The sequence below is a fragment of the Cylas formicarius genome, unplaced genomic scaffold (genome assembly GCF_029955315.1).
Source record: "Cylas formicarius isolate icCylForm1 unplaced genomic scaffold, icCylForm1.1 PGA_scaffold_4__25_contigs__length_36172078, whole genome shotgun sequence".
In the NCBI taxonomy this organism is placed as follows: Eukaryota; Metazoa; Arthropoda; class Insecta; order Coleoptera; family Brentidae; genus Cylas; species Cylas formicarius.
In genome coordinates this window covers 25453248-25477878 of record NW_026844334.1, presented here as the reverse complement: position 1 = coordinate 25477878, position 24631 = coordinate 25453248, and the positions used below count along the sequence as shown (strand labels likewise).

Below are 24631 nucleotides of genomic sequence, written 5' to 3'. Positions count from 1 at the left end.
TAATAATTATTAAAAATATAAGATCAGTAAAAAAAATAAAACCAAAGTTATTCCGAATTTAGAAAATATATATTAAAACTGCAAATGTTGAATTTTAGTGACTCCAAATCGAATTATTGTTATTATTGTTACTAACTGGGTAAGATCTGATAGCACTAGAGAGCCATAAAATGTCCTCTTAATTTAGAAATGTAAAATTTTTATATTTAAATAAAGCAGTTGTGGCTAAAAACGTATTTTTCTCATTGTTAATATACAATTTTTTTAGAATTTAAAGTTATGCTCTATGCAATCCACCTTTGGTTGCTGACTTGGCAAACGGCTACGCTGAACTAACTGAATTGTCTCTGACTCCTATGTCTTATCACCTCGACTCCAGGCTTCCCTTTTGTCCTCTTTTAAGTACCAGTCAAGTCTGCACGAATCTACCGATGAGTCTTTGATGCATCAATAAGTAATCTTCAAAAACCAACCCACGCTGTCATTGCTGAATAACTCGAGTCCACAGTCAAACTTATGTGCGGTATTGAAATTCTGGAAATTTTGAAATATCTTCCAAATTTATTTTCTTTCATATTCAAAAAGTGCACAAATAGCTTTAATCAATTTGAACCTAAAAAACAAAAATAGGTAAATAAAGGATGTTGTTATTTTTGAATAAGTATAGGGTCGATATTTTTTTCCGTAACCCAAAACTTGATAACGAATTCATAATTTAACATATTTCTATTTATAATTTGGGAATAATAAGAATTCATAATAGTTACAATCAATAAAAAATTCTACTTATAACCATATACATTTTATATATAAATATAAATACCCCGTTCTGATCCATCACAAACATTTAATTTGCCAATTAAATATAACAAAACAAAAATGTAAATATATAAACATTTACGTACTTCTTAATATTACAAGAATATATTAATTACGAGTAATGAGGCTATACTTAGGAATTGAGATATAAGTGTTGATTTGACCTAATTACTTTTTCATAAAATGTGGTCAATTATTGAATCTGCAGATCGAGAACAAAAAACTACTTGACAACAAATCGTTTATCATGCGGGCTTTCCTTCAATGATCAGACCTTTGGCTTTCGCTTAGATTTATGTGCTGGCGCTTGACCCCCCATTGACCCAAGGGAATTTCTGTTGCCATTTGATACCGTTGCCGATTTAGAAGTAAACAATAAACTAATTTACTTGCATACACATACGGTGGGGATTTACCATCCCGACCACACCCCGTAGTCTACATGGTGATACGGTTTTGACCAACGTCACGATTATGTTGTTGCTAATAAATATGTATAAATGAAGCCGGGCACAACAGAGACGAGTCAGTGTATTTGCAGAAATTGTTTCATTGCCAACCGGCGAAGATGAAGTTGATTTTGTTATTGTTTGCTGTGGCGGTGTTGCAGTCCGTCAACGGAAGAAATCTCGCGAGGTACAGAAGAGCTGCAAAGAATATGTGTAAGCAGGATCTATATATTAAAAACGATAGCGTGAAATATCTTGCAGGTCTCAACTTTCACTTGTCGCTTAAGTGAATCGTTCTGTTTGTTTGGAATACAAATTAATAATAGTGTGTGAATACGATTGTTTTGATGGATTCTAGACAGCTAAATCTGCTTGGCTGTCGGTAAATTTTCGATGACACACATCCACAAATATTACAAAGAAGGTTTCTATATTTCTCAAATCCATTTCGATCCTGGAAGAAACCCGGTCTAAAATCGGATTTTAGTATACTTTAAAGCAATTTCTTCATTATTCTCGCTCAATTATAGTATAATAAGATAACTGCGTGAAACCCATGGAACCGTTTATTTTGCATACTTAATTAAAATCAAAATAACTAGGCATAGATTTCACATTCATACTTTTAGTTCAGGAAGGACGCATAATTTTTAGTTAAAAAATGCGAATATAGATAAAATTTTATTTCTAAAGAAAAGTTTTTCAAGGTTCTATTTTATACTCTTATTTATTATAGTCCTAAAAAGTATGTTTATTATGTTTTCGCGTCTCCGTTAACTCACTTCATGCACTAGCATCGAATTTTGTTAAAGTGAAATATTTATTACCTATTTACTTAACAAATGTGACAGCAGCTGAACACTATAAAGAAGTTATAAATATTATATAAACAGTTTAAAATTCGTTAAGATTTCAAGAATTTGGCATAATTACATAGACGCTTTAATAAATCTTTCGTAATGCATTCCACTGTATTATAGTCTATTTTTAATATTATAGAGGCAGGAGATTGACAGATATTGAAAATCGTAGAAAAATTTACAAAATTGCATTAAAAATTAAAAAATCAAGGTGTCATATATACGCAAAATGCAATATTTCAGAATATTTTTAAATGTTTTTATTTCGATTTTAAGGAAAATATCAATAAATAATGATCAATCACTCATTTCACTTATCTATAAAGACAGAAAATTCTGTTTTTCGATAATTACATAGACGCTTTAATAAATCCTTCGTAATGCATTCCACTGAATTAAAGTCAGTTTTTAATATTATAGAGGCACGAGATTGAAATATATTGGATATCATAGAAAAATTTACAAAATTGCATTAAGAATAAAAAAATCTAGGTGTCATATATATGCAAAATGTATTTCAGAATATTTTTAAATGTTTGCCTTTCGATTTTCAATAAATAATGATAATATATTGATAAGTCCGTCCGACACTTTTTCGATACAGGGTATGCATTTTTTGTGAAACGAAAAATCGCATATACAGAGTGTCTCAATCTTTTCTATTTTTTTTCTATTAAACAAATTATCAACAACCTATTAACCGCCCCTTGTATAAAACTCTTTTAGTGTGATTGAGAATAATGTGTGCTTTTTAAAAACATTTAGTCCTGTACAGTTATTTAAAAAATTTCTTCTTCTTTCTTCGTTGTTCAAAATGCACAGGAGATAAATGCAAACAGTCAGCTTTCTTATCCAGAAACCGCAATGATCTAAGTGTGTACAAAAAGAAAGCTGAAATGCGTGGTTTCCAATTTTGTTAATAATTCGTATTATAAATCATAAAAGCATAAAATTTATTTTGTATGTTCCTGCACGGTTACTTTAAGTGATGGGTGAATAGCAGGCTATTTTTCAATATGGTCAGTAAAGTTCGTTGATAATCCTGAAAGGAAATAAATATAGTTTCTCACTTTTTTTTCCTTATTGTGTATTTCTGAATAGCCTAATAAAAAATATATGACGAGATCTTAGAGTACCATTTTCTGTGCGTTTGCAGACAAAATGTGTGTTCCGGAAGATCTCATAGATCTGTGCAACGAAATGGCAAGTCAGGAGACCAAGAGCACTGTAAAGATTGTTTGTATTCCTGCGAGGGATAGGTATGTATACGAATACTCAATTAACAAAATTATGTAAAAAACTTGTTGGCGTTTCTATTGCAATTTACTGGCACTTGTCGATTTCTAGATATGCCTTAAAATTTTTTCTTTGCATTTTTATTTTCACCTATTTCAGAATCAGTTTGTAACTTATACTGCATCTTCTTAAACAAGTTGTGTAGCGACCAAAAGAAGCAGGAGCTAATTATAGAAAAGGTTTATAAACAATTTACATTGAATTAAAATTCGAATACTCAAGGACAACCTGGACTAATTATATACCCACTCGTTCGTATTGTATGACCTTTCCAACCGATGCATCGCGCAGTCTTCCTTTGCAGACACAATGTTCTTATCTTGTTGTCTCAGTAAACAGTATATTATTGGTTCTGCTAACGTTAGCTGAAAACGTTTTGATATTTTTCAATCCAATGCTGGCCGTTGATTATGTCGGCGTTAACAAATCAGTTAATATAGTCAGGGTTTAAAATGTAATTTAGGCCAAAAAAACGAAGATATGTAAATTTCGGCAATTATGAGTATCGTTCCATAGGCGGCTCATCTTGAAGAAATTGAACAAATTACAAAAGAAAATAAATTAAATAACGAAACTTAATCATAAAGAAAATAAAACTGACCAACGAACAAAAGTACAAGAGTCCAGTTTTTATCACATTTTAGGGTTCACAACTCGTATACCAAATTTCGCGGTTATTGTTAAAGTTAAATTTGCTCTTTACTTACTTTACTCTCTCATGAGACGACCGATACCATTAATAAAATTTCATAGATTTTTCTATGTTTAAATTAAACATTTCCACAATTTTTTGCTGTCATTATTAAGAATTTGAAGAATTTTCTCTAAGACAAGTTTAAACTTTAAATATTATCACGCTCCACCATTTTTTTATGAGGAAGGAAGTGGTTTTAGTTTTATAATGAAATATTGGATAAAACTCAATGTGGAAATTGTTTATTAAGGCGTTGAATAATTTTGCTTACTAAGCAACACTGAATAGTCGATCCTTTAATTATGCCTCTATATCTTTAGTATATTTTCAATAGCTTTAGGTCTCAATTATCAATAAACAAAATTAAGTTATAAAGAAATAACTAAAAAAGGTATAATAGTTTACATAAGAATTTTGGAGTTTTATATAGTATGGTCCGGAAAAATCTTAAATGGGTAAATAATCATATATATCATATATATATATATATATATATATATATATATATATATATATATATATATATATATATATATATATATATATATATATATATATATATATATATATATATATATATATATATATATATATATATATATATATATATATATATATATATATATATATATATATATATATATATATATATTCTCACGTATTGATTCACGGATGGAAAAATGTGATGACACTATACTCCGGGATATCATCCGTTCGCTCGTTGAACTCCGACTGGAATCCTGCAAATCCTGCATCCGACTGGAATCCTGCAGACGTTTCGCCAAAATCTCACTTGGCATCTTCAATGCTCGCGCTCCGAGTGTTCGAAGTGTTTTCGGAGCGCGAGCATTGAAGATGCCAAGTGAGATTTTGGCGAAACGTCTGCAGGATTCCAGTCGGATGCAGGATTTGCAGGATTCCAGTCGGAGTTCAACGAACGAACAGATGATATCCCGGAGTATAGTGTCATCATATATATATATATATATATATATATATATATATATATATATATATATATATATATATATATATATATATATATATATATATATATATATATATATATATATATATATATATATATATATATATATATATATATATATATATATATATATATATATATATATATATATATATATATATATATATATATATATATACATATACATATATATATATATATATATATATATATATATATATATATATATATATATATATATATATATATATATATATATATATATATATATATATATATATATATATATATATATATATATATACATTTACATATATATATATATATATATATATATATATATATATATATATATATATATATATATATATATATATATATATATATAATTATTTTTAAGAATATACAATTATAAAATAAACAAAGGATAAAGGATAATTAAACAGATTGCGGAATTTTTTGGTTACTTTTGGTTAGTAATATATTATTATATAATTTAATTATATGTACAATGTAGATAGATATTCTCGGATTAACGGTAGATTCCTGCTTTGTCCAAACTCCATCATAAAATTATTCACTGTTTAAGAGTAATAGTAAAAATAATAATAATAAAGTCATTAACATCAAATCAACCATTTTCACAATTTTTGATACATACCTGTTTTTCTTAACATACACCAAAAATATCTCGCGAACTTATCAGACTCTAATAGTAACATTAGTTTTGAATTAAATTAAAGTTGGCAACAACCGGCTTAGTGCAAAGTGTGATATAAAAGTTATTATAAATCCAAACTGGAATAATTTGGATTCAGTATCTTAGTTTTACAGGCATTTACACTTTAAGCAGGAATTTAACAAACTTCGGTGTTCGGGTAGTCTAGCATGGTGGGAGAGAGAAAAACTGTATTTTTTATTTTGGCAAAAATATAAAAATAAGCGAGCAAATATAATAAAGCAAATCTATATAAGCACCAAAAATAATTACAATTTTAGTGTCAATATTATGTGTCTAATAATTCTACCAAAAATGTATCAAACCGTTGAGATGGTCTACCAAACCAAATTTTATTTTAGTTGATTTGGCACCATAAATCCAGAAAATTTTAACTGTGAACAAGGTTTATTCGGAAGAAATTTATACAAAAAAATCTTTTGAATATTTCAAAAGCATATATGCCAGGTTATTGAAAGGTACCGTGAATTATCTCCAAAACTGCTAAAGCTGCAACGATACCCGTGGGTTTTTGAATAAGCAAAATTCAAAAATGTTAATAGCAGATTTTGCGATGATTGTAACCTTTCGCTTCTAAAGTTTTCTATGTTCAAAAACCTCCACAATTCAGGGATGTGATGAGAGTAATAACTCTGACAACACTACTGAATTTTTGAATTCTGCATGTTGGAAAACTTCCAGGTATTAAATTTTATCGTTCCAACATTTTCTACAGTTTTATTAGCCCCTATATAATTTACATAATTTAAAAACATTATGCAACAGTTTTGACAAACACAACAAACAGTGCTTAATAAACGAATAACTGAAGAAGTTTTAAAACGTCTTCGTATGTATTATGAAAATAAAGAGGCGTATTATAAAATCATGGTGTATGATGGGGAAAGAAAATACTTCTCCGAGACTAAGTGCTTCAGTAATAGATTTTAAATATCGCGGTACACAACTATAATTGCTTTAGAAAACACTGATACATAGAGTCAGTTAGGTCAAATAAAACATTAAAATAAAAATATTGTTTTGATATAAGGACTACACAAATTCGTAACATTTCAGGATAGAATGCATAACAAAAATCAAAGAGAAGTTAGCAGATTTCTTGACGGTAGACCCGGAAGACATGTACGTGGCTAAAAATGAACCGGGTGGCGATTTTGCAATTTTCGAGGAAATCCGCACCAAAGAAGAACCGGATGGTAGGTCGTCGCTATCAATCTACTACTAATACATTCATCCTCTCGATACATTTCCAGCCGAATTTAGATATGAAGCAGTGGCTGTCGTTCACAAAGACTTGAACGTATCGAACGTCGAAGGACTAAGAGGGTTGAACTCGTGCCACACCGGTGTCGGCAGAAATGTCGGTTACAGAATACCTCTGACGAAATTGAAGCAGATGGGCCTTATCGGTAATTTGGCGGAGCCGGAATTATCACCGAGAGAAAACGAATTGAAAGCGTTTTCCACGCTATTCCAAAATGCCTGCATCGTTGGCAAGTGGTCTCCGGATCCCAAGATCAATTTAAAATTGAGTAAGTCCCCGAGTTAACCACAATAGCAATTCTAATAATGAAGCGGGTTTTAGAGAGAAGATACTCAAATCTCTGCGCACTTTGTGAACATCCCGAGATTTGCGATTATCCGGACAAGTTCTCCGGGTATGATGGCGCGTTGCGATGTTTAGCTCATAACGGAGGCCAAGTGGCTTGGACCAAAGTCATTTTCGTTAGGAAATTCTTTGGCGTAAGTAGAACGATGCAAATTGGCGAAAGCTCGTCTTAATAGTTGATTGATAGTTGCCGGTTGGTGTTAGTCCCGCGGTCCCCACCCAAGAAAATCCTGAAAATTTCGCGTACTTTTGTCCGGACGGGTCGAAAGTTCCAGTTACTGAGACACCCTGTACGTGGGCTGCGAGACCGTGGCAAGGATACATGAGCAACACCGAAGTCGCCAAGTCGGTTGACGAGCTAAGGAAGAAAATCGAAAGTTTAAATGCCGTCGGTAGCAAAAACCACGCCGCGTGGTTGGAAAAGGTTTTGGAAATCAACGACAAGGGTTTGCCCAGAGAAAATAAAATTATCTCGCCCGGAGAATACTTGGATAAGGCAAATTACACCGGTAATACTGCGTTTTTGCCACTTTTTATTGATTAGGAACAATTTCGGCCTGTAAGCGTACTCTAAGCTATTTCAAAAATATTCGACACATCTCCAACCAAAATACTAAAAATTTAGAAAACAATAATCTTATACCAGATTGCTAGGCTGAATTTAGAAAACATTAAAGCAATTTTGTTAAATCTAACAAAAAAATATTTTCTTTGCAACACTTGAATTCAATCACTGATTACAGATTACAAAACAAATTCAGTATTTTGCGCAATTGAAAGAAACTGCATATGCATAGGTTTGTTCATAGAATTATAAAATCAGGTAAACCGGCTTATTTAAACGAGAGGTTTTAACTTCTTTCACATTCCCATAGAACAAGGAATAACCTAACTTACTTAAATTAGGGATATACACCCACACTAAATTAATAAAATCTAAACTACTTACAGAACAAAATTTGCTTTCACAATAATTTTGTAATATGTTTAAACTGCACCTTCGATTGTGGTTTGTTTGGTCTATTCTTTCAGATCATTGTCGAACTGGATATGATTATGTGTAACATGATTTATATAGGGCCTTCTCGCAAACACTTTTCTTTTAGAGAATGTTTATTGCTATAGTCAAGGGGTGGGGAGGTCTTTGCTGTTACAATTTGATATTGCATATGAAATTGGATTTTTTTTACAATAAAACACCTGACCACCGGTATTGTAGGACACAGCATCAGTTCGTACTTTTAAGGTGCTTTAAAAATGTAAAGAATAAATATTATTTTCAATATCTAAATCAGAGATAATTTGGAAAATAGTTTTCACAAAGCAGAATTATGGTGATGCGTTTTCTTTAATTCGATGGTGCTGTTGTCTGATAATTTCAATTTCAATTGCGCAATACCCCTTGTAAATTAGGAAGTTATAGAGATTTAAGCCATACAGTAGTACATACATAAAGTTACTTTTAAAAAAATGGATCTTGGACGATTTTTTAACGTGATAGTCAGCAATAGCAGCAAATAGTTTTTTGAATTTGTATTATTTTTCTGTTCGATTATATTTTTTACAGCTATTTTCTATTTCCGTATTCTATTGTATTGTATTACGTCCGATCTTGCGCTTTTTAAAAAATCATTGATTAGTTTTACATTTTCATATTACCCACCATTAAATCTTTGTAAGGGATAATACCAATATTGATTTTAGAGGCAGGGTGGATTTCGCTATTATTAAATCAACGGACTAGCACTTACAATTTTAAAACTGTAGGAGCTAGCTATATGTGTTAATGCCAATATGTCTTTCAAAATGCCTGTTACATTACCTGTTAAGACCCTTATGCCAAATTTGGAAAATTATTTAGTTCGCTAAATCTATTAATCGGTCACTCGACGTCACTCACTGAGTGAAAATATTAAATTATTTAGATGTCGTTGAAAGAGATTACGGTCCACCCTACAAGTCAATTAGATTTTGCGTTACTTCGACAATAGAAGAAGATAAATGTAGAGCGCTCAGTAAATCTGCTTTCTCGAGAGATATAAGGCCCAGGTTTGATTGCGTTTTGGAACCAACGGTGCAAGACTGCATGGCTAGAATCAGAGACAACGGAGCTGATATTATCACTTTGGACGGTAAGGCAACTAATCAGTAACATAGTCAAGAATAATACAAAAAAAAACACTTCAGGTGGACTTGTCGATGTGGCTCAAAAAGACTACAATCTCAAACCGATCGTAGCAGAGCAATACGGCCCGACTGGTGGTTCTTATTACGCCGTTGCGGTTGTCAAAAAGGACTCCACTATTCAGTCATTCGACGACCTCAGAGGCAAGAAATCATGCCATACCGGCATAAGACGTACCGCTGGTTACAACGCGCCTCTATACACGTTGATCTCCAAAGGGTTAATCAAGAAAAAGGCGTGTCCTTATCCAAATGCCTTGTCTGAGTTCTTCAGTGGAGGATCTTGCCTTCCCGGTTCCAAAGAAGTCAAGTACGTTACATACTCCCGCATACGGGTGACACTTAATAATTTGCTAAATATTTAAGAGAATGACTCATATGAACCTTAGGTATGAACTATCTCCCAGAGTTCTTTACTTTGGAGATTTTTTGAATGAATTTGATAATTTTAGTTAGTTATAAATAGTTCTTCTAATGCAAAAACTCTTCTATTATTTCCACTATTTGGAGCTGTACCTAAGGCTTTTATATTGTATTATTGGAAGAAAAATTTATCGATCGAATATATATTTTTTAATTTTAAATTAATAAACACTCTGTGCAATAATATAGATTTGACACCTCCTTATTCGATTATCTCTTTTTTATAAATAAGAAAAACAATGATATGGTTTTAAATTTGACGGTAATCTTTCTGTACAAAAGTTTTTTGCGTCAAAAATAAAGATAATGAAATGAACCAAAAACGCCATTATGGAGAAAGGACAAGAAAGGTTGACATTCAAGGGTAAAGAACTTTTACATAAGTTAATTGTAACATTTTTGTTATTTCGTATTTTATAAATTAAAATTGTGTTATTATTTTTTTTTATAAGTAAATATTGCGCCGGTGTTAGTTATGTTATTAATTTAGCATTTGCCTGTGTAGTCTCGGACTCGATTCCCAAGTATCAGAGAAATTATGCTCGTTGTGTACGGGCGACGTGGATCAGAATAATCCAGCAACTAAGTGCAACTTCGACCAAACTGAAGCTTTCAGCGGCTACACCGGTGCTTTCAGATGCTTGGTCCAAGGTGGTGGCGACGTGGCCTTTGTCAAGCACGTCACAGTACCAGGCAACACAGGTGAGCAGGACATGAAAATGTTGACGAGATATAAAGCGGTATTTGGGTTTTTAGATGGAAACAACAAGGAACCCTGGGCGCTCAACTTGAAATCAACCGACTACGAGTTGCTTTGCTCCGAAGGTGGACGAGCCCCGGTCACTGATTTTGCTAAATGCAACTTGCTCCAGGCACCACCTCACATGGTAAAAATGATATATTTCTTTCGTGTTGAAAAATATCAAAAATTTGTTGGTTCTTCTGCACATTTGGATGATCAAAACTAAATATAAACTATAGTTTAATGATATCGATCAGATAAACAGATCATAAAGAGATTGCCGCGTATCTTTGATACCTATCCATTAGCAAAATATTGTTGCGTTTTTAATTTAATTATAATTTATATTATACTATTTATATCCATTGATATTAGGAAAAAGTATTTTTGTAGAAATTTTCGTAATTTGTGTGAGCGCTAATTTGATTTTTTCAAAATAGGGATTTCAATTATCTTAGTTGTCAGTGTGAATTTTCTTTACGATTATTTTTGAAAAAAGCATTTTGATCGAAATTAAAAAAATTAAACAGCCAAAACTAAAATAAATTTTACCCATATTTTACAGAAAACAGTAATTGAAAAAAATGAATACTTTTGCATCAATATACTTATTTTTAACAGTTTTCTCGTTATTCCATAGTTTCTATTTTAATGAAAGTATTAACAGGCACTGAAGCAACTTGTTGGAAATATAAAAGAATCCCGCATTAATGAGGCACTCTAAGTTTGCTTATTCTTTTTTTTTTTGCTGGTGGAGAACTACTGACACTTCCTGACATTTGAAATAAGTTCCACTATTTTATAGAATTGAAAGTCGCAATTATAACTACATATCATGAACACATATAATATTAGAAGATGACGAAATGAGGCTGAAAACTAGGACGTAACTTAAGGACATACTACAATTTCAGGTTGTTACTAGAAACTCTAAGACCATTCAAGAAATAGACGAACTAAGGAATGCTCTAATCTCAGTGAGCGAAGAGTACACCGAGAGACCCGATCTATTTAGACTCTTTGGTTCTTTTAACGGACAAAAAGATCTTTTATTTAAGGTCAGAAAATATTTGAATATTTAAATATTTACCTAAGTAATTGACTTTTGTGATGTTTTTCAGGATTCAGCTACCGGTCTCGTATCTGTCACTGGAGATTCCGAAGTTCAAAAGAAATATTCCCAAGTACTCGCAGTCGTGAATGCGTGTTAGTACGACTGATTATTTCATGTACCTTCTTTAATAGCATGTGATAACGTTTGAAAAATAAATTTTGGATAGCTTTCAGTTTTGAAAATCTTTCATAAGCGATAATGAATCACACGGATAAGTTTGATTTACCCTCAACTCAACTAGCATACTGAAATATGCTAACAAAAACGTCACTAAACAAAAGTAGTACGTACGCGAATCACGAATTTCACATCGGCAGAGCTGGAGATATGAGAAACATTTTTTAGACCACGAAAACATTAAACATTAAAATCCAGAAACCGTAACTACTTTCTGGAATTATACAGGTGCTTTTTGATATTTTCGCAGCGTATTTTTATTAAAACAATTTCACATAAACATCGCTAGAGAGTATTAAAAAATCTTTTTTTGTTTTTTTTTTTTTAACAATTTCTCAAAAAAATTTTATATTTGAACGAACACTTATACTTCGAGTTTTTATCTATACCTAAGCTTTTCGCGGTATAAAACAACAATATTTTCTATGAGTATTTATTAAAGAACCATCCGTTGGATGCAACAATCGTGCACCGGTAGAGTACAATTGAAAGCGGCGATATAGGCGGGAACTAATAGTATGAAAGGGAAAACTAGAGTGGGCAGAAGAACCTGGTGCAGAATTGTTGACAGTGCAACGTACCACACATAAACCAAGAAGAGAAAATTATAAATCAATATTTTTCCCGCTTGAAACTTGCGCAAAACAGAAAAAAAAAATAGAAAGCCAAACGAAATATAAAATGTCGTTTTACACTAACGCGGCGAGAACGACTCTAGCTTGTACTGCGATATACTTAGCAGCGTTGCCCGATATACGCGTTAAGTTTTTAAGCAGACCTGCGCTCAAGGGTAACTTCAATTTTCTTGAAACCAGAATAATTATGGATCTGGTAAATACCCGAATTAGGCTTTTGCGCAAGGATTCAGATATCAATTGCAAAGTTGGCTGCTAACCGTAGCGTTGGCAACGCAAACAAACAGTAAGAACCAAAGTAAAAAAGTCCTCAGGCATTCAGTATGACAATCTTCATTTAAAAAAAATCAAGAACTATTTAAACCATTTATTTCTTTTTTTATTTATTTACATTAAATAGCATATTAATTAATAAATGTAACTAAAATATTCTATATTTAACTAACGCCCATAGATATTTTTATGTTTTAAAGTAAGGGTCAATTTATAGCGAAATCATTTCCAAACATAATTAAGATATGGTGCTCTTTACCATAAGCAAACTGGGGTTTGTTAGGAGTACTTGATGCTATACAAGTGGTCTAGCAATTTATATTCTACTATACATTGCGTAAAATTTGATGAAGTATTCAATTCACTTTAGGCTTGTGAACTCCAACATGGGACCCTTTTTGACCTTCTTACTAACATATGTAAATATAAAAAACAGAAAAAAAAGTTGCAGGTAACTACTACAAAAAAGTATTTGTGCAATGACATTGCTTAAGAGCGAAATAATTTTATTCGCTTTCATTTTCATGCAATATTTTGGCACCACGTTATCATCTCTCCACAAAGACAGCCAAAATGTGTCCAAATCAGTCTTTATATTTTTTTTAAACTTCACACAAGGTAATTAAAAAATAAATAAAGTCAGTATTGATAAAAATACTTTGTTCTTAAATTTGTGATTAAAATTTCTACAATATATTAACATAACTTAGTACAAAATAAAAGTCAGAAGTATAAAATTGTTAAAAGGGGTCAAGCCCTACTTATATATGTTTCGAATAACCGCAAAATTTTATATTCCTCTCTTACTGCAATCATTTGGTAAATATGAATAATATATCTGCAACCAGAATTAATGTAGTAATGTAATAATGAAATAAGGGATATGGCCATTTTTGTTTCTAAGAAATTCCGAAATGTGGCTTGCCTCGTTTCAATTATATATGATTTAATTAAAAAATATAAAATAATATTATCTAAAATCTAAAGCAGATTTTGTAAAAAATAAATGGGAAACAATATAGCACATGGGAACTTGAACTGAACACAAATATGACTACACAGCAAAAATTAAAAATGTAAAATAAACTCAGTGGCTCTCCCGTTCAACTGTAAATGGGTAGTCATACTCTTTTATTATTTGATGCATTGTCTTGGTTCTTATAGTTAACCCCTAAAAAAAAAATGCAAATTGATACAAAGCTTTCAATTCTACTTGGTTCAACTCACTTTGGTCCCATTAGATGACTCTAAAAGTTTGGGATTTATAACAAATGGTACTCCTTCCAATCCATAATAAGAACTATAACCCAAAGTGTGAGTTGAATTTTGATATGGCATTACTGGAGGAACAGGTGCTGGAGGTCTAGGAGCTGGTCTTACAGGTCCTGCAGGCCCACCACCTGGCTTAAGTATTTCATAGTCATGTTCATTTCCACCTAATTTAAAACCAAATTTGTAAATAGCACTTTTTTTTAATTCAAATTTACCTAGTGGAGGATATAATGGGCCCTGTGGTAAAAATGGCTTTGGAGGTCTTTCAGGAGGTGCAGGATTGGCATCATTTGCTTGTGAGTCCTGAACATTGCCCATCTTATAGCAAAGTGTTATACCATTAAGATCCCTACAATTATATAGATTTATATATGCACCAGATTGATATTCCTTAGAATTATAAGTAAGATTTCAATGCACTCACCCAGCTAAAAGAAACCCACTGGGAGCCTTTTTTAGTCTACTACACACTATGATATCAGTAATAGCAATTTTAAGATCCTGTTGGTTGACCAAGCGATAGCAAATCTGTTTTTTCTTCCAAGCTTTCTGACTACTATCAGCAGTTCGATTTAGAAGGCTAAAACCCTTAGGAGGATTTGTGCCTTGATTAACTATTATTATCTCTTGAACAACAAAATTTGGAATTCCTTCAGTTTTGGATAAACACAAATATCTGGAGGTACTACTTTTAAAAATTGAACTTTCTCCTAAATCTGCGTCAGAATCCTGATCATAAGTTCGACTGATTGGGTAGAATCCTCTAGGACACTTTTCTAAATTTTCTACTATCTAAAACATCCCGTTCATTCAATCAAAATGTTTAATAGAAACAGTCTAAATTATTTATACTTGTATTGCAGTAATAGGTCTATCGTTAGGCAAGGTCTTCAGAATTCGACTTTGCACAGAGGATTTTAACATGGTATCCTAAAATAATACCGAATACAAATATCACGTATTAATCTTATGATTAAAATACCTGTCATACATGTTAAACAAATGGAAATATTAATTTAAAAATACAAATTTAGAAATGACATAAAATTAAAGATGGATGAAAATCTAAAAGTGGACACAAACAAAAATTGAAATAGCCCTCACCTTTTGTTTTGGCTACCCTGTTCGCCTTAGACTAACCTAAGACACACTTTACATTTGAAATGTCTTTTCCGCATACAATTTTCAGAACTAAAATGAAACGAAATGGGAAAATGTTATCTGTTAATCGATTTCCGATTAATAATAAAGCCGTGGCAAAAGAACATCCAAATTGCTTTGCTAAACGTATAACCCTGGTTCCCAAACGAAAATGACGCGAACTCAATTGTGACTAATTTCATTAAACTAACAAAAGAACATTTTGTCTAGTGGGTGTATGGTATGATCGTACATCTGCTACTTTAACAACCCAGCCATTAATAGGTCATAGCAGGTTATAGCAAAACATTCATTAGATATGAAATAGTCATTGACCTTTTAGAGTTTAAACTTCCCGCTGTTTGTCAATGACAAGGAGAAACTTACCTAGGATTTGGCCGTGGTGTTTTGATTGATTTGGAATAAGGAAGAAGAAAAGCAGCTGGCGGCTGACGTGTTCTTACAGTTATAAAATATGTCACAATATGTGTAACCAACAAACTAAGCTTATTTTCTGCTGTTTGTGCCGTTTCTTTCAAATATAAGGTTCAATAATTCCATTGAGACATGGTTCTGATAACTATGATTGCCCGAGTGGCAGATGGCCTACCATTATGTGCAACTATGCAGGAAGATGAACAAGTATGTTCCCAATTTAAAAAAACATTTCATTTCATGTATTATTAGCTGTTTTCTGTTTTAGTCCGGAAAAAATATATTGGATTACCAAAACCAAGCGAAAATGCTATTTAGAAAATTGGGTCCCCAGTCCCCTCCTCGATGCACTATAGAAACAGGACCTTATTTCTTTCAGTATGTCTATTATTTGCTGCTATGAAAAACTACTGTTATTTATGTTTACTTGCAGTTACCTAATCGAATATGACGTTTGTTATTTAGTGCTATGTGAAAGCAATTACTCAAAAAGATTAGCATATTCCTACTTAGAGGATATTGCACAAGAATTTCATTCACAATATGGAAGCAGGGTTAATGCTGTTACAAGACCTTATACTTTTATAGAATTTGAAACTTACATTCAAAAAGCCAGAAAACAGTTTACAGATTCAAGATCCAGAAGAAATTTAAATGCTATTAATAATCAGCTGCACGATGTTCAGAGAATAATGGTACAAAATATTGATGATGTTTTGCAAAGAGGCACAGTCTTGTCAGGTATGAATACAAATTCATTTAATATACACTAAAACATTGCTATAAAAATCACCAATTTTTTGTAGAGTTGGATACAAAAACTCAAAACCTCTCAATGCTGACTCAAAAGTACAAAAAGGATGCAACATTTTTAAACACAAAATCCATGTATGTCAAAGCTGCTGTTGGAGGAATTGTTCTTTTTGTTATGTTTTTATATTTCTGGGTGTTGTAAATTATATTTTTGTAAATTTCATAGGTTTTAAAAAAATGCATTTTATTGTACTGGTTAATATATAGGACTGTGATAGCAAGGTTTCTGGTTTAAGTTGTGTAGAGACTCATTACAAAAAAAACTGTTTCTTATATTAAATAATGGATTTTCTTTAATAAATTTTGGACAAAATTGCAAATTTATAACTAACCAAATAAATCAAAATAACCACTATATGAAATAAAAATAACAATTATTTCCCAAATATTAGCGCACTCACTCATTCAGACATTTCTTCTTCAGAATATTCAGGTATAAACAATAAATTATTCAAAGATTTATAAAGATTTTCATCACATATATTATTATATTAAATAATGGATTTTCTTTAATAAATTTTTGATAAAATTGCAAATTTATAACACCAAATAAATCAAAATAACCACTATATGAAATAAAAATAACAATTATTTCCCAAATACAAGCGCACACATTCATTCAGACATTTCTTCTTCAGAATATTCAGATATAAATAACAAATTCTTCAAAGATTTATAAAGATTTTCATCACTTTCTGATTTTTTTATGATTTTATTAACTACATCATTACCATTGTTACTTTCTTCATCATCTAAAAAAAACCATATTTTCACTTTTAATATGGTTAAAAATCCAATTACTTACCAGAATCAATAACACAATAACCATAAGAATGATCTTTAAAAACAACATGAATTGTCGGATATTCAATAATAATCTTCTTCCTTAGGCCTTCCTTAATGGTCATTGTGGGATCAAGTTCATAAAACTTCTTCCCTGATTTTTGCTCAGCTTTCAGGAATAATTTTAATCCTGATATACCAGCTGACTGATAATATTGTAATTTCTCTTGAAGCTCTGGCACCTCCTGTTTAATAAGATGCTTACTCAAAACAGTTCCTAGCTTTTCATTTTCAGATATTTTTTGATCATATATCTTCTGAACATTTGAATTCACAAACACCCATTCAATATGCCAATAAATTATGTTGGATTTGAAATGAACATGGGAACTATTGACCCGGTGCCTTGCAAATTTATCAGGGAGAAATTTGATAGTTGTTTGCCTTTGATTTGCTGCATTACGCAAACCATATAATCTCTGAAAAATTGTATAAATAGCAATAAAATTAAATATGAAAGAGCAGGTTAATAAACGTCACCGTATTTTTGTTACTGTAGGAATAATTCTGACGAAAATTCTTCTTAACTGTTTCCACATTTCGTGAGATTTCTTCCAATAACCGATAATCTCCAGAGAGATCAAAATTTGTAAACTTATTTAAAGGAACAAATTTGGTACGATCGCGAAATCCATCGCATTCTAACTCGAGCTTATGGATTTTTACACATTTTAGTGAGCACGTTTTTACCTCACATTTGGGACAGGCGTATCTGGCATCCCTAAACCCACAAACTTCGCATATTCCCAACCTAAAGAAAAATATATTAACCTAAGTATATTAAAATAATTATTGTGATTTATACCGCGTCGAAGTGTTTGTGCTGATTTCCGTTTCCATGACGTGAAATGACTTGATTGGAAGCTATCAAAATTTACCTTGTTTTAGGGCAAAAAAAAACAACTCATTTTTTTTAAACAATTTTTTTTTCTTATAACTTCTTTCATCTTCTTTACTGCTATCGGCCAAGTTTGTCAGGATCAAACATAAATCTTAAAGCTAAGAGAATATGATTATTCGGCCACTTTCCAGAATTACTCCAAATTTTGGACATGGATGGTAAACCAGGTGAGTATGGAGACAAGTTTCGTGCGTTATTTCTCTATCGATAACAAATGGTTTAGACACTCACGAAACAATGTACTAATGTGTACTCGATCTTTAGATTGGAGATGCAGTGCGTCAGGCAACTGGTCATTAACCCTTGCGTCATTTTCTTTCTATATGTACATTACAGCTAAACTTGTAGATTGATCTTTCAATTTTCTGGGAATTATATAAGTTGTTTGTTAGCTAATGGCCTTTCACTATACACAAACAACTACTCCAAGCGAAAAATTATTGGAAAAAATAATACTTAAAATTACTACATTACTAACCACATTATGTTGATGATGATAATGTTATCTTAATTTGATACAAAATTTTTGGAAATTTATCGCTATAAATATAAAAATAAGTGTATGACGGCGCTTAGTCTTTGATACCCTAACTAACCATAACAAATGAATCTCTTACCTACCAATATCTTTCTGGGGTTCAATGTTCCGTTGACATATGTCACGAAACGGTAGGTGTATTTCCGATCGGGATTTTACACACAAAAAAGAAAAACATCGAGCGTTTAATCCATGCACGTTTTATCTTTAGGAAAAACTCAGATCCCAGAATTTTTAAAATGATGGCCGAATCAGATACGACCGTGGAAGCAACAAAACGACTGAACGTAAAAAAACAAACCTTGGACGACGCGTACGCAGCCCCTGCAAATTTCTTAGAAATTGATGTAGTTAACCCTGTAACAACTATTGGAGTTGGTAAAAAAAGGTTTACAGATTACGAGGTTAAAATGAGAGTAAGTTATTTCTTAAATGAGTATTCAAATTTCAAGAGTTCCAAAATTTTTAATGGTATGTGATAAATAACATTCCTTTTTAGACCAACTTGCCCGTGTTTAAAGTTAAGGAATCAAGCGTGCGACGAAGGTACAGCGACTTTGAATGGTTGCGAAATGAGTTGGAAAGGGATAGCAAAATTGTAGTGCCTCCATTGCCAGGGAAAGCTTGGAAACGCCAGTTACCTTTTCGTGGAGATGATGGAATTTTTGAAGAGGAGTTTATTGAAGAGAGACGGAAAGGTCTCGAGGTGTTTATAAATAAGTAAGCAACATCTGGTTTAATTTTCTAAGTTTATAATATCCTTTAAATTTTTCAGGATTGCTGGCCATCCACTTGCCCAAAATGAAAGATGCCTACATATGTTCCTGCAGGAACCCGCAATTGATAAGAACTATGTTCCAGGAAAAATTCGCAATACTTAAAGAAATCAGTCCAGTTTATCAAAAGGGTTATAGGCAGTGATTTTGGTTTTATATTTCAGTTGTTCACATTTAAATGTGTGTATCAGCATGTTCTATCTTAAGAATGTTTTAACATTATGATATAAGATCTGTATATTTTGTTTTTTATATATACTTGGTATCCTTCTGGTTAGTTTATATATTTTAAGCAAAATTTGTCCAGTTTTACCAATAAGTTCATATTGTAAGTACTAAGTTTATAGTGTAAGTAGATCAATAATATAAAAAGCAAGTTATGTACTGTTTACTCAAAAAATAAATTTATTTATGTGCTAATATTTTTCAGTCAATTGGATTAACAATGGAATCATCTTGCCTCCAACATTTTTGTCCCTTTAAGTTAATTATTTCTTGCCAAGTTTTTCTAAGAAGTCTAAAAATAGACAAAAATGGGCTATTAATTGGATTATGTTTTATGCAAGAAGCTCTAAAAGGGTCTCATTTGTACTTGTACTTACAATGCTTCCGCACTTAAATCTTCACAATTAGGAAATACTGATTTTAATAGATCTGTGCAAGGCAACACTACTACAGACAGAAATTGAACTTGATCTTCTGGTACTTGTGCTGACTTATCCCTGTCCATCATAGACAATGGAACTAGACCCATTTCTTTTTCCTTATCCCCTTGGTAATAAAATTCCTCTAGGTCAAAGTGTTGAAATCAACTAGCGTTAAAGCAAGAGTAGGAGACTCACTGTAAAGTTTTTCAGTGATCATCTTAGCCACCAGGAAAGGTTTACAGGATCCCGATAAATCACAACTTGTCATCATAATTGCCTTCACCAGTGTTCTGTGATGTCTATCAGACCAATCAATTCCTTGTTGGTTTTGTATTTGCATCAGTTTCATGCGTGCTCGGAAGTAGTAAGATAAATCGGTTGACAATATTGCTTGTTTCATTTCTATGTTGATCAGTTGGAATAGCTTGTTTGAAATTTCATAAAATGGACAAATCTGAAGAAAAATGTATACAGCTAGGACAACAATTTCATATTTCACCACACACGAATAATAAACAGTCAGGTCAACAAAGTGGGAGAAAAGTTGTATGACAGCGGCAGAACATGGAAGTTTTAAAATCAGTATCGTTGTGTATTTGTATTTATTTTTGGAAAATTTCATTTGTATTTCATTGACTTTTGTTATATGTGAAAAAAAATAATACCATCAATTAATAGCTGAAAGTATTTGATGAAAAAAACCTGACAACAATAGTGGTGTTATTCTTATTATATTATTCCAAATGTGTAATAAAAATGCTAGTCAAGACTTATATCAGTTTGATAATTTCATTCTGCAGCAAAAGTTACAAAGCTAATTCAGATAAATGATTTATTAATTTTTAGTCTTTTGCTAGTATTATGGCCCGTTACCTTAACACAATGTCAGTTCATTGATGCAAACAAAATTTTGCCACAGGATAATAGGAATTCCATAAAAATAAAATTTAATAAATCATTCAGAGACATCTATCACAATATATATTGTAGAATGTTGTATTGTATATTGTATAGTTTTAGTTTATATTTTATTTAATATGTGTGCTTTGTACAATATTTATATATGTATAAGAAAAAAACATTGGCTTTTGAAGACAACATCAAAAAAATGTTGATACATATGAGCAAGAAAAACTCGGTTTCAACCAATATAAAACCTGCCATTTAAAATAAACCAATAAGACCTTGCAATGCCTAACAATCAATATCACCGACACTTAGTGTGTAAAAGTGTGGGGGTAAGTCACCAGTTATTTTCTATAAACCGAATCTGACTTAGCTATTACGCGCGTGCGTGATAGAACATTTTTTCCAGTTTTTTAATTATTTAATATTCTTGCGTTTTTACCTGGTATAAGGCCATAGTCACTCTATAATGATGATTCTCTAGAAACGATTCATCATACAATTGCGCCAGAGTGTCATCTGTCATTTGCAGGAAGTTATTTGTATATCCACCGTGATCTAGATCATGGCATAAACTCGCTATCAATAATGTTCTAATCTAAAATTATAAAAAAATTGTGCTTGTTTCCATATGAAAATGAAATAATACCTCTACATCAGTAAATCTATCTTTATTCCTTATTAGAATATTGTACATACAGTGCGCTACATTAAATCCATGCTCCCAATTGTGATATGGATTTGGTCTGTAGCACTTTCTCACTGTTAAAATAAACTCCCTTAGCTTGGATAGATTCACATCCTTAAAATCTATGATTGTCTTCATCATGTAGAATATCAATTGTGGCATTATCGGCTCTTCATCAATTGATACATACCACCTAAAGCTAGACAAGACAAATATTTTTTCAGCTCAGTTATCCTTAAAGATCCTTAATTATCAATATAATAAAATATAGTTATTGTAATATAGGTAGATATTTTGAAATGTGTTTTTCCTTCTTTATACCATTTTATATTAATAAGCAATATACATTTAATTAATGCACCAACTTTTATGGCATATTCAAAGTCGCAAACTGCTTTCAAATAGCAAAACAGTCTTTGATGCGAAATATTTTTTAAAATGAAACAAATCGGCAACATTGTGATAAAAACATTAAACATTGCAAACCTATTAAAATATGTTTTCAAAATAGTGATAAATAATGAAGACATAGCAACTACTTTGACACACTTATTGCGCCACCATATCTTTTAATTTATTGAATCTTTCAAAAGAAAATTGATAGTAAAAATATTTCATAATTTACGAAATCGTAGTATGTCGCGAAAGGAAAAAATATTGTGGGGTACCTACTCATTAAAACCAGCAGGAATGGGGACATCTGTCTTTTTTTCAAATTCATCGATATCATGTATACACGGCTTAATTTGAATTCCGAGGAGTTTCAAGTTTGAGTCGTTAATCAACCCCTAGAAAGATAATAGCTTTAAACAAAAGACAAGTCTTTCATTGTTCATACAGTCTTTATCATTTTGTTGTTTAGTCTCGCGTAATGCAGTGCCAAAGCACAATAGACTGAGAATGTCTTAAATAAGTCTTCATCCGATGGTGTAAAAACTACACCATTTAGCTTGTTTACTACTTGAACGACTCCTAAAAGATAGCCTTGAGAACGAGTCCAGAAGGCTACTCAATAGGTTGTCTACCCAAAATATTATCCACACTAACAATGGGCATACAAAGGATAGATCTAGTAATAAATCCAGTCTTTGGTTCGACGGCAGTAAAAAATCTAGGATCGTTATAAGCATCTCTCAAGTTAACTGTAGCGCCGGTTCTCGCTACTAGTCCTGGGATACTTCTGTCTTTGGCAAGCCGTACTTTTATATTTTTTCTATGCATGGTTGTACTAACACCATCAACACCTTCGTCAAAGACTTCAGCAGTCATATAATCGCTTTCAGGATCGATGATGAAAAAACTTCCACGTTCTGCGCCTAATGTCGTCTTGGCGAACTTCTAAGTAAATAAAAAGTTTTAGTAACTGATTTATGCTCACATGCTAGCTCAACTTACTACTATTTCGGTGATCAATTTCTCCAGTGGAACATTATCCGCGAAATAACACTTAGTTAAATCCAGCAAGTAATCATTTAATTCTTGCTGCTTTTGTAGGGCCAATCTGAGGCGGTTTTGATGAATGGCAGCGCCCATCCAACCTGCCATCACTATTGTTATTTTCAAATCTTCTTTGTTAAATGGAGGTTCTGGGACATTTCTGTACATTTCGACGACTGCATAGCAGTCTCCATCTGTTGCTACAATAGGAACACAGAGCACCGACTTCACCATATCATCTACAATAAGTAAATAGTTTGCAACTTTATTTGAAATTACACAATTTTGAGTGCCTTGATAACCCAGTCCTGCTGGGAACCGTTCATCTACAAGAATGTCTTCTACTAATACATATTCCTTTTTTAATGCCACATAAGCTGCTACAGTGCTTCCTTTTTGAATCTTCCAGTTGACTCTATGAATTTCATCAGTCACATTTTTAGGCACCTGATATATTTCTTCTGAAGCAGTGTCAACCATGTACAATATCACACCTACAGCAACGAAAATAATATAAACCTTCCGTATGCCATTTCAATGAAAAAATATAAACGATTAATGTTTCTGAAACTCATGGTTATGGAATTACTTCCCAGTTTTTCAAAAAATAATTTGCAATCCAACTTAAATACATACCGCAAGCCTTAGTAATAAGTTTCAGTACTTTTGCTGTCTCCTGTAATACGGAAGCTAAATCCACACTATCAGATAAAAATGAGGAAAGGTCGTGCAATAACACACTTGGTTTGTTTTGCAAGTAAAAACTGAACTTTTTGCTTTCCTTTGTTTTCTCATCTAAGGTCGCCTTGCTTTTTCGTAAGAGTCTGACATATGGGGCTATGACTCTTCGCGTCGCCTTATCCATGGTGTCTATGTCCATTAGATCGCTTAATGGTTTTTTACTTGAAGACATTTTGAATCAAAATTTTCGACAAAGTTATTGTCAAAAAAATGACAAAAAATTACAATTGTTGCTTAGATTGTTGATTATGATTATGGTAATTATACAAGAATTTAGAACTTAATCATCATCAAACTTCTGGTTTCCTCCTGCGGTGATTGTTGGGTCGAACTTGGTAACATTTCGCCAATAATCCTGTTAGCTTCTTCAGAGCTTAACTGAAACTGAAACAACTGAACTAACCAAAACAAAAAGTTTCAGTTAAGCTCTGAAGAAGCCAACAGGATGATTGGCAAAACGTTAGCAAGTTTGTTTGTAAATAGTATTAGAGT

At 31.9% G+C, this 24631-nt stretch overlaps 6 protein-coding genes across 11 annotated transcripts; 3 read left to right on the top strand and 3 right to left on the bottom strand.

Annotated features, from left to right (window-relative positions):
• Positions 1-1307: 1307 nt before the first annotated feature.
• LOC132700790 (transferrin) lies at positions 1308-12119 on the top strand. The gene is made up of 12 exons (XM_060668327.1): positions 1308-1481; positions 3285-3387; positions 6902-7041; positions 7099-7377; positions 7431-7588; positions 7642-7963; positions 9380-9586; positions 9642-9948; positions 10567-10763; positions 10818-10948; positions 11718-11861; positions 11925-12119. The coding sequence occupies exons 1-12, from the start codon at positions 1388-1390 to the stop codon at positions 12012-12014; spliced, it is 2172 nt and encodes a 723-aa protein (XP_060524310.1). The 5' UTR covers positions 1308-1387; the 3' UTR covers positions 12015-12119.
• Positions 12120-13082: 963 nt separating this feature from the next.
• LOC132701503 (multivesicular body subunit 12A) lies at positions 13083-15699 on the bottom strand. Of its 4 annotated transcripts, XM_060669471.1 has the most exons (6): positions 15257-15692; positions 15127-15204; positions 14699-15066; positions 14490-14623; positions 14230-14438; positions 13083-14173 (listed from the first exon to the last, which is right to left on the bottom strand). In XM_060669471.1, the coding sequence occupies exons 2-6, from the start codon at positions 15196-15198 to the stop codon at positions 14090-14092; spliced, it is 867 nt and encodes a 288-aa protein (XP_060525454.1). In that variant the 5' UTR covers positions 15199-15204; positions 15257-15692; the 3' UTR covers positions 13083-14089. The 4 variants fall into 4 exon arrangements, with proteins under 4 accessions (XP_060525454.1, XP_060525451.1, XP_060525452.1 ...); XM_060669468.1 differs by having other exon boundaries at positions 14230-14623; positions 15257-15699; XM_060669469.1 differs by having other exon boundaries at positions 14230-14623; positions 15379-15699.
• Positions 15700-15831: 132 nt separating this feature from the next.
• Positions 15832-16969, top strand: LOC132701505 (vesicle-trafficking protein SEC22b-B). The gene is made up of 4 exons (XM_060669474.1): positions 15832-16056; positions 16118-16227; positions 16283-16590; positions 16656-16969. Exons 1-4 carry the CDS (start codon positions 15982-15984, stop codon positions 16802-16804), a joined length of 642 nt encoding a protein of 213 aa, XP_060525457.1. The 5' UTR covers positions 15832-15981; the 3' UTR covers positions 16805-16969.
• A 65-nt stretch (positions 16970-17034) lies between these two features.
• On the bottom strand, positions 17035-18787 carry LOC132701504 (box C/D snoRNA protein 1). The gene is made up of 4 exons (XM_060669473.1): positions 18311-18787; positions 17986-18256; positions 17468-17924; positions 17035-17414 (listed from the first exon to the last, which is right to left on the bottom strand). Exons 1-4 carry the CDS (start codon positions 18343-18345, stop codon positions 17278-17280), a joined length of 900 nt encoding a protein of 299 aa, XP_060525456.1. The 5' UTR covers positions 18346-18787; the 3' UTR covers positions 17035-17277.
• A 195-nt stretch (positions 18788-18982) lies between these two features.
• Positions 18983-20140, top strand: LOC132701506 (sorting nexin-12). Its single transcript, XM_060669475.1, has 4 exons — positions 18983-19075; positions 19156-19360; positions 19444-19664; positions 19720-20140. The coding sequence occupies exons 1-4, from the start codon at positions 19011-19013 to the stop codon at positions 19823-19825; spliced, it is 597 nt and encodes a 198-aa protein (XP_060525458.1). The 5' UTR covers positions 18983-19010; the 3' UTR covers positions 19826-20140.
• On the bottom strand, positions 19961-24320 carry LOC132701501 (cAMP and cAMP-inhibited cGMP 3',5'-cyclic phosphodiesterase 10A-like). 3 transcript variants are annotated; one of them, XM_060669466.1, is made up of 11 exons: positions 24035-24320; positions 23692-23892; positions 23357-23637; positions 22987-23299; positions 22800-22933; positions 22634-22749; positions 21923-22160; positions 21716-21871; positions 20563-20821; positions 20323-20509; positions 19961-20237 (listed from the first exon to the last, which is right to left on the bottom strand). In XM_060669466.1, the coding sequence occupies exons 1-11, from the start codon at positions 24309-24311 to the stop codon at positions 20147-20149; spliced, it is 2253 nt and encodes a 750-aa protein (XP_060525449.1). In that variant the 5' UTR covers positions 24312-24320; the 3' UTR covers positions 19961-20146. The 3 variants fall into 3 exon arrangements, with proteins under 3 accessions (XP_060525449.1, XP_060525448.1, XP_060525450.1); XM_060669465.1 differs by having other exon boundaries at positions 23357-23892; XM_060669467.1 differs by lacking the exon at positions 19961-20237 and having other exon boundaries at positions 20348-20507; positions 23357-23892.
• Between the last annotated feature and the right edge of the window lie 311 nt (positions 24321-24631).

What these genes read in the sequence shown, in the direction of transcription:
- LOC132701504 (XM_060669473.1), bottom strand. Translation starts at nt 18,345, where the DNA reads ATGGAAACGGAAATCAGCACAAACACTTCGACGCG. An exon ending in AGCACAAACACTTCGACGCG is followed by an intron (nt 18,257 to 18,310) that starts GTATAAATCACA and finishes ATTTTTCTTTAG; the next exon opens with GTTGGGAATATGCGAAGTTT. An exon ending in CCTACAGTAACAAAAATACG is followed by an intron (nt 17,925 to 17,985) that starts GTGACGTTTATT and finishes ACAATTTTTCAG; the next exon opens with AGATTATATGGTTTGCGTAA.
- LOC132701503 (XM_060669468.1), bottom strand. Translation starts at nt 15,198, where the DNA reads ATGTTAAAATCCTCTGTGCAAAGTCGAATTCTGAAGACCTTGCCTAAC. An exon ending in GACCTATTACTGCAATACAA is followed by an intron (nt 15,067 to 15,126) that starts GTATAAATAATT and finishes GGGATGTTTTAG; the next exon opens with ATAGTAGAAAATTTAGAAAA. An exon ending in AGTCATCTAATGGGACCAAA is followed by an intron (nt 14,174 to 14,229) that starts GTGAGTTGAACC and finishes TTTTTTTTTTAG; the next exon opens with GGGTTAACTATAAGAACCAA.
- LOC132701505 (XM_060669474.1), top strand. Translation starts at nt 15,982, where the DNA reads ATGGTTCTGATAACTATGATTGCCCGAGTGGCAGATGGCCTACCATTA. An exon ending in CTATGCAGGAAGATGAACAA is followed by an intron (nt 16,057 to 16,117) that starts GTATGTTCCCAA and finishes TTTCTGTTTTAG; the next exon opens with TCCGGAAAAAATATATTGGA. An exon ending in AAGAGGCACAGTCTTGTCAG is followed by an intron (nt 16,591 to 16,655) that starts GTATGAATACAA and finishes AATTTTTTGTAG; the next exon opens with AGTTGGATACAAAAACTCAA.
- LOC132701501 (XM_060669465.1), bottom strand. Translation starts at nt 24,311, where the DNA reads ATGTCTTCAAGTAAAAAACCATTAAGCGATCTAATGGACATAGACACC. An exon ending in GATCACTGAAAAACTTTACA is followed by an intron (nt 20,510 to 20,562) that starts GTGAGTCTCCTA and finishes ACTTTGACCTAG; the next exon opens with AGGAATTTTATTACCAAGGG. An exon ending in GATTTAAGTGCGGAAGCATT is followed by an intron (nt 20,238 to 20,322) that starts GTAAGTACAAGT and finishes GTCTATTTTTAG; the next exon opens with ACTTCTTAGAAAAACTTGGC.
- LOC132701506 (XM_060669475.1), top strand. Translation starts at nt 19,011, where the DNA reads ATGAATCTCTTACCTACCAATATCTTTCTGGGGTTCAATGTTCCGTTG. An exon ending in TTGACATATGTCACGAAACG is followed by an intron (nt 19,076 to 19,155) that starts GTAGGTGTATTT and finishes TTTTATCTTTAG; the next exon opens with GAAAAACTCAGATCCCAGAA. An exon ending in ATTACGAGGTTAAAATGAGA is followed by an intron (nt 19,361 to 19,443) that starts GTAAGTTATTTC and finishes ATTCCTTTTTAG; the next exon opens with ACCAACTTGCCCGTGTTTAA.
- LOC132700790 (XM_060668327.1), top strand. Translation starts at nt 1,388, where the DNA reads ATGAAGTTGATTTTGTTATTGTTTGCTGTGGCGGTGTTGCAGTCCGTC. An exon ending in TGATATTATCACTTTGGACG is followed by an intron (nt 9,587 to 9,641) that starts GTAAGGCAACTA and finishes AAAACACTTCAG; the next exon opens with GTGGACTTGTCGATGTGGCT. An exon ending in TCCAGGCACCACCTCACATG is followed by an intron (nt 10,949 to 11,717) that starts GTAAAAATGATA and finishes CTACAATTTCAG; the next exon opens with GTTGTTACTAGAAACTCTAA.